This window comes from Scylla paramamosain, chromosome 4 (genome assembly GCF_035594125.1).
Source record: "Scylla paramamosain isolate STU-SP2022 chromosome 4, ASM3559412v1, whole genome shotgun sequence".
NCBI classification, from domain to species: Eukaryota; Metazoa; Arthropoda; class Malacostraca; order Decapoda; family Portunidae; genus Scylla; species Scylla paramamosain.
The window spans coordinates 14,131-22,500 of NC_087154.1; the positions used below are offsets into that span (position 1 = coordinate 14,131).

At 44.1% G+C, this 8,370-nt stretch overlaps 1 protein-coding gene across 1 annotated transcript in view; it reads right to left on the reverse strand.

Annotated features, from left to right (window-relative positions):
- Positions 1-587: 587 nt before the first annotated feature.
- Positions 588-8,370, reverse strand: part of LOC135097531 (heme peroxidase 2-like) — a 9,068-nt gene continuing 1,285 nt past the window's right edge. The window contains exons 2-13 of the mRNA XM_063999464.1: positions 8,175-8,356; positions 7,864-8,056; positions 7,366-7,646; positions 6,329-6,529; positions 5,748-5,924; positions 5,175-5,272; positions 4,772-4,880; positions 4,021-4,275; positions 3,181-3,827; positions 2,535-2,620; positions 2,260-2,410; positions 588-1,938 (exon numbers count right to left, since the gene is read on the reverse strand). Of these exons, the coding sequence (XP_063855534.1) occupies positions 1,768-1,938; positions 2,260-2,410; positions 2,535-2,620; positions 3,181-3,827; positions 4,021-4,275; positions 4,772-4,880; positions 5,175-5,272; positions 5,748-5,924; positions 6,329-6,529; positions 7,366-7,646; positions 7,864-8,056; positions 8,175-8,356 (2,551 nt within the window). The 3' untranslated portion in view covers positions 588-1,767. The remainder of the gene's footprint in view (positions 1,939-2,259; positions 2,411-2,534; positions 2,621-3,180; positions 3,828-4,020; positions 4,276-4,771; positions 4,881-5,174; positions 5,273-5,747; positions 5,925-6,328; positions 6,530-7,365; positions 7,647-7,863; positions 8,057-8,174; positions 8,357-8,370) is intronic.

An 8,370-nucleotide genomic window follows, 5' to 3' on the forward strand; every position in this document is an offset into this window, starting at 1 on the left:
TATATATATATATATATATATATATATATATATATATATATATATATATATAGCAGGTCAGCAGTTCTACACAAGATGACCCAGACAAAACACCACACACACACACACACACACACACACACACACACACACACACACACACACACACACACACACACACACACACACACACACAGGGAGACTGAAGAGGGACATTGCTACATAGAAATATCATGTTTAGCCAATATTTTATTAAAAATAAAATACATATTACAATTTACATTAACATACAATACACACACACACACACACACACACACACACACACACACACACACACACACACACACACACACACACACACACACACACACACACAGGGAGACTGAAGAGGGACATTACTACATAGAAATATCATGTTTAGCCAATATTTTATAAAAAATAAAATACATATTACAATTTACATTAACATACAATACACACACACACACACACACACACACACACACACACACACACACACACACACACACACACACACACACACACACACACACACACACACACAGGGAGACTGAAGAGGGACATTACTACATAGAAATATCATGTTTAGCCAATATTTTATAAAAAATAAAATACATATTACAATTTACATTAACATACAATACACACACACACACACACACACACACACACACACACACACACACACACACACACACACACACACACACACACACTAGGATAAAATATGAGTTAGGTTTACTTAGCAGAAGAAAATAAGCACGCAGAAATATAATTTTCAGTTTCCTACCACACCAAGAGACTTTTCCTTTCTTAACACAGTGAATGGAGGTGCAATGAAGTGAGACCATTGACAGAACACACATGAATAAGTTAGGGCTAAAAGGAGCTGAAAAGACATAGATGAATGATATTGAATAACACATGAACACACACACACACACACACACACACACACACACACACACACACATCTCACTAAATTAAATAGAAAAGCTTCATAAACATAATTTGACCTTCAATGACCTTTCATTCTGGATCTGCTGAATTCAAAACAGCAATACATCTGACCTTGAATGACCTTGTGTCCTGGGTCTTGCTGAGGTCAACATATACCAACATTCCTCACTAAATAACCAAATTTCATGCAACTTGACCTTAAATGACCTGTATTCTGGGCCATACTAAGGTCATTTTGCAAGATTTGAATGAATATACCTTTTCTTGTGTCTGTTCTCTACCTAATCATGTGTGTGTGTGTGTGTGTGTGTGTGTGTGTGTGTGTGTGTGTTTCCATCAATACACACACACACACACACACACACACACACACACACACACACACACACATATACACAGATGCATAGATACATACATACATACAAACAGCAGTAGCAGCATTATGAAAACAACTTAATTTTCTTTTTTTTTTTTTCTGTAAGATGTTATAGTCTTCCACAAACCCAAGGAGGAGGAGCAGGAGGAACATACATACATACATACAAGGGAGAAACAAACACAAAAATTTACAGCATTACTCCAGAGAGACATTGCTAAATACAACCACTCAACCCCAAATTCACTGTCATAATATACCATATATCTGCTGAACAAAAACAAAACTTGCCTCTTACACAGACAGACAGACAGAGAGAGAGAGAGAGAGAGAGAGAGAGAGAGAGAGAGCATCCCCACCCCTAACATACTTCACAAGATAGGGACATTGCAAAATATTCTCTAACCATTTCTTGTGACGTCAGCTCTTTAACTGTTGGCAAATCCGAGCTGGTTGGAGTCCTGAGTGGCCACTTGTGGGAAGGCACGGAAGGCAAATGCACACTGCACCTTGCACACGTGGTCATTCAGAATAGACTCAGGACTGTAGGACTGGGCCAGGTGGAAGCAGTTGTCTATCTTGAGGCTCTGGCAGACAGGCTGTGGAGGAGAGAGAGACAGAGAAACACTCAGCTTTGTATATAAGTGGACTCCAGGTACCATTGTTAGTTGAGGCTGGCAGACTAGCTGTGAGAGAGAGAGAGAGAGAGAGAGAGAGAGAGAGAGAGAGAGGGAGAAATACTTAGATTTGCCTTTAGGGAGTCTCTAGGCACTTGTTAATTGAGGCTCTGGCAGACAGGCTGTGGGGGTTGGGTTTAATAAGCAGATAAACAGACAGATAGGCACTTCCAGGCATTGATAGCATTATAAATAGCAAAACAAACAGACAAACAGACAGACAGACAGATGCACAAGACTCACCCCTTCCTTGGTACAGGTGCACATAACACAAGGAGAGATGCGTTCTGCTCCACTTATGTCGATGTTAGTCTTGCCTACGCCACATGACACACGCTCTTTCCACAGCTCAAGGTTCACCCCGGGGAGGTCGCGACATGACACTCGGGGGTTCCTGGGGGTGAGGAAGGGATAAGGGGATAGCATTTTGTCTGTGTCTGTATGTGTGTGTGTGTGTGTGTGTGTGTGTGTGTGTGTGTGTGTGTGTGTGTGTGTGTGTGTGCAGGAGCAGTACTTACAGGAAGGGGTCTGGAAGGTCAAAGACAGACCACTGTTCACTTTCCACATAGTCACAGTTGTCACACAGAAGCTTGGCCAGTGTCACCTGTAGAGAAGAGACTCACTTGAGCTCATTTGTTTGCTGCTAAAACACTTAATTTGTTAAGTAAGATCAAGATAAGTTAGCTAATTTGATTAGTAAGGTTAGACATAACTAGATTTAGGACAGATTAGGTAATTAAGTTAAGTTTTGAGTAGATTTGGCAAGGTTACTTAGATTTTAAGTTGATTTGATAAGTAAGGTGATTTACTTTTACTAATGCTACTATTATTTCTACTACTATTATTCCTTTCTATCCTATGGCTGACTGGGATAAGAATGTGTGTGTGTGTGTGTGTGTGTGTGTGTGTGTGTGTGGCTTGTGTGGGATTGCCAGCCTGGTATATAAAGAGAAATGAACTATTGCTATTACTACTACTGCTGCTCAACACCCACAGACAGAGATACTACTGCTACTATTATTACTATTACTACCACCACTACTTAACACCAACAGAGATAGTATTACTACTACTGCTACCACCACCAGCACTCATTACTCACAGATGGATAGACTACTGCTACTGTTACTACCACCACCACCACCACCACCAAGGAAGACCCACCTTTCTTATTTCAGTGAGCTGAGGGTCGGTGAAGCGCACAAGTGGGTCAGCATTCTCATACCAGAACCGGTCACAGCAGCGGAGGTTCCTGAACTGAATGCCGAGGGTGCAGCCGAACGTGGGACCGACCAGTCCACCGTGCAGCGGCGTCTCAATCAATCCACCAGTGAACAGATCTATGTCATCCACGTGTGCGTACGTCTGTTTCATTCGCTCGATCACCGGCCTCGCTATCTCCCTGTGCAGGTCATCAAACGACCTCGCCCTGGTCAGGTTACAGAGGGCCCTGTACTCATTGTAAGGCTGCAGTCCATGGTCTCTGCCTCGCTGGATGTTGAGGGCAGCCAGGTCCAGGCCAGAGAATGGCTGCCGCTTGTCTTCAAAGAGATGGTTGGTCACCTCATCTGTCAAGAACTGGTCCAGTGTCTCCATGGACACAGTAGTCAGGCCGCGGATGATCTCATCAAGCATCCCAGGCTGGTAGAGTAGGTCTGGGTTGAAGAAGTGTTCGCTCAGCTTGACAGGAGGGTTGCGCTTGGCAAATATTCCGTCCATGCGCTCCAGGGAAGGCTTGAGTAGAGAGTGGCCAAAGCGGAAGGCTATGCCAAATTCATTGAGCACTGTTGGGTTGCAGTATGCATCGTAATCTGAGAGAGAGAGAGAGAGAGAGAGAGAGAGAGAGAGAGAGAGAGAGAGATAGTCATTAGGAGTGCAGTGTGTTAGAGGGAAATGTTGCACACATACACACACACACACACACACACACACACACACACACACACACACACACACACACACACACACACACACACACACACACACACACACACATTAACCTACCTTCAGAATAGCCCTCAGGCAGCAAGTTAAGCTCATACAGATTAACAGCGTTCCACCCCAGCACCCTTGGCAGCCACTCATTGTACGTGACATGCTGGTTGATGGCCGTCACGATACGCCGGGCATTTTGGAAGAGCTGCTCATCATTCCAGTGTTTGTTGAGGCGCTTCAGTTCCCCGGCCACTCTGTTGTGTTCACGCATCATCAGAGTGTGTAGCGCAGCCAAGCCAGGCTGCTCTGAGGCCCAGGTGTCTCCTGTGGGTGGGAGGAAACAGACAAGTGGATGTTTTCAAGGCTTTCTCTCTGTTTTTTCCTCTTATTCACTCAGTCATACACACACACACACACACACACACACACACACACACACACACACACACAGACAAACAAAAAACATACTCTTTGAAGGGTCTCTATTTCTCTTCCTCTCTCTCTCATTCACCCATTCAGTCAATCACATACACATAAATGACTCTTTAAAGACTCTCTCTCTCTCTCTCTCTCTCTCTCTCTCTCTCTCTCTCTCTCTCTCTCTCTCTCTCTCTCTCTCTCTCTCTCTCTCTCTCTCTCTCTCTCTCTCTCTCTCTCTCTCTCTCTCTCTCTCTCTCTCTCTCTCTCTCTCTCTCTCTCTCTCTCTCTCTCTCTCTCTCTCTCTCTCTCAGTCATATGTAGACAGTGACATCATCTAGTAAGCAATGCAAACAGTAACCTTACCTAACCTTACCTAAGCTAACCTCAGCCAAACACTAACCTCCAGTGAAGCACCGGCCAGAGGGAGCCTGACACTCGTGGTTCTCATTCTCAGTGGGCAGCAGGTCTTTGCCTCGCAGGGGGTTGGGTGTGCCTCGTAGCATGCCGTCCTGCAGGGGTAGTGCAGTAGCAGTAGTAGTACATTATTCTGCATCTCTCTTTCTCCCTCTTTTCAGAACCAATAGGTGTGTGTGTGTGTGTGTGTGTGTGTGTGTGTGTGTGTGTGTGTGTGTATGGGTGTCAGTGGCCAGCCTAGCACTGTGAGATGCTACTACTACTACTACTTTTCAGGTTGTTAGCACCCAGTCAATAGGGAGATTTTAAAACAAGATCAGACTAGTATATAGATGTGGATGACAGATATAGAAGCCTCATGCTGGTTTTCCCCGGTGCTGCACACTTACCGACTTGGTCCTCAGTTGCTGCTGCTCACACTTGTCTGAGCCATAGGTGTGAGAGGCGTCGATGAAGGCAGTCACTTGGTTCATTTGCTCCCGGTAGCCTGGTCAACAAATTACTTGTGTTACGATGGTGATAATGATAATAGCAATGGTAATTCTTTCACTCTTGGGAGCCTGCTTGAAGGAATTATGTTTAAGCAATAGTAATAATATGTTTAGGTGATGAAAGTGTTATTGGTAGTGTTGATTTTCTTCTTTTATCATTTTATTGGCCTTGCTGTGTTAAGTTTAGATGATAGAGACTAAACACACAGACAAACACACAGACACATTATCTCACACTCTATGTGTCTCTCTTTGTCTCCCTCACACCTACATGGAGAAGCAAAGACAAACTATCTCACTCTCTCTATCTGTCTCTCTCTCTCTGTCACATCCCACAAGAGGAAATAGACACACACAGCATACCTTCATATCCTCTCTCTCTCTCTCTCTCTCACACACACACACACACACACACACACACACACACACACACACACACACACACACACACACACACACACACACACACACCTAGAGTCAGCTGGCCTGGCATGGAGCGGGTCAGGGGGATGCAGAATGGCTGGCCAGATGATATATTGACAGGAGGGAAAAATGGATCGTTCTGAGGAATGGCTATGGGGAAACACTCAGGGTGGACTGTCTGGGGAGAGTCACATCTGCGGCAATCCAGAATCGAGTCTTGGAAACCTGGAAGAGAGAGAAGTGAATGTGTTTAGTGGGTGAGGTGAAGAGATGCTGGGCCAGGAGTCAGTGTATTTACAGACATGAGGTAAAGAGAGAATAAGTACTTTTTTTTATCAACACATACACAGTTAAGTTAATATTAGAAAACATATACCTGTTAACACTAGAATGAGAAAGAGAAACAGGAGATTTGATAACTAATGGAAAAACCAGATAATGATAAACAACAAAGATAGATTAGGTTAGGAACAGACTAAGAAAATATATAGTTTTAGTGACAAGTATGCAGAAATTAAAGAAAACTAGACATATATAGATCAGGAGACAACAAATCAATAGTTTATCAGACCTTGGAAGCTACAACTATGTAAACACACACACACACACACACACACACGCACACCTACCTTTGTTGATGGGGGTGAAAATAATATCATGGTCAATAAACTGGCCCCACTGCATGACCATTAGGGTATAGCGGACATGCGGTGCAGACACGTCGTGCATGTTGGCGGAAATGAGCCGAGGGGAAGGGAGAGGCTTGCCGGTGACTGAAGTGACGCGAAATTTAGACAGACCTGGGGATGACAAGAGAAGGTTTAGGGGTACTGGAGTGTATTGTAAAGAAATTCATTTGTTTATCTATCTGTCAGGCTGGCAGTCCCACAGAAGGCAAGGTTTGGGGGTACTTGATTGTACTGTAAGGAAATTGGTTTGTTAATCTATCTATCTGTCAGGTTAGCAGTCCTATAGAAGATAAGGTATGGGGGTACTTCAGTGAGAATTAAGTTTATATATCTATCTGTGAGACTGGCAGTCCTATACAAAGCACAGACAAGGCACCACACACTCACACACACAATAATAACAGTAATATATCTATCTGTCTGTCTGTCTATCTACATACAAGGCTAGCAATCCCACAGAAGCCAGCCCAGACAAGGCACCACACACTCACACACACAATAATAATAGTAATATATCTATCTGTCTGTCTCTCTGTCTACATACAAGGCTAGCATTCCCACACAGGCCAGCACAGACAAGGCACCACAGACTCATTTACAAACATATTTATTTATTCTCTTTCCTAACTTTATCAAGCTTCAGTTCTTTATTTCTTGTCCTGTCCTGATTACTGATCCTGAGAATTTTGCTTATGTCATCCTTGTCATGCTCTCTATATCACTTTGGGACCTCTAGCTGACTGAAATGACTTCTCTCTGATTCTTAACTTTATAAAGCCTGAACACATTATTTATGTTCTATCCCTAACACTAATACAGACACATAGACATCTATCTGATCTACTCTTGACTTTATCCCTTACTTCATCAAACTTAAACACTTAATTTCTTGACCTATCCCAAATACCAACACACACACATGCACACACACATATATATACACACATACACAGACATACAGACAGACAGACACTCACCGTTTTCATAAGAAGGACGTAGGAGTCGACTTTTTGCCCTGAACGACTTGCCGAAGGACGGGAAGTTAAGATTATTGCACCACCCTGTAGCTGTGCGGAAACGCAAAGTGTGGTCGCAGGGCAGTGTCTGGTCGTCACGCTCAAACACGCTAGGAATTTCCGTGATATCGCTGACGTCAGTGTTAGGCAGAACCTCCATCAAATCCAGTACGTTGTTTGGGGAACCTGACTCGATGTCTTTGAGCTGGCCGTCTGCTGCCCGAGTCTTGCGTGACCTGGCTCTGGTGGTGGAGAGACTGTCAGTGGTGAGGCGTGGTAGACAAAACTGTGGTGTTTTTATCATTTTCTCTGTTGTTTTATTGTTTGCTTGGCTTTCTGTTGTTAATTATGGGAAATTTCTGCTGTTTTTGTGTCATGTTCACCTCAAAATACATCAGTCTAAGGCTCTGAATAACCCTTTCACTAACTAATGCACTCATCTATCACACAAACACATACTTGAATCTTCCTGAGGTCTTGCAGTCAATCTGGTTGGTGTCGGCCATGAGGATCTGGGTGTTTGCCGGGCCGCGCTGCACCTTGAGGAGGCCGCCAGAGAAGGCACGCAGCTCGTCACTCTCCTCCTTGCTGGACCCGTAGATCACCGACCCATCAATGAAGGATGTCACTTGGTTGATCTGTTCTCTGGGGCCTGTGTGAAGTGTCACCATTAATAAGACTAGTGAAGCAACATTACATAAACTCAGTGATAGTATTTATGATAGCTCTCTGATAATTTACACCACCATCACCACCCATTACTCACTTACCTGAAGGAATGGGGTCAATATCCACAGGTAAGGGAAATCCTGAGGTTCCTAAGGGGATTTGCTGAAGGGACCTCTCCTCTCTTCCTCCTCTTTCCCCATCCTCTCCTCCTCCCCAGACCTCCATGCCTGCCACAGTCAGCCACAGACACCACCATGTCACCACACAGGCTGTCATACACACTCTGGAGAAGAAATG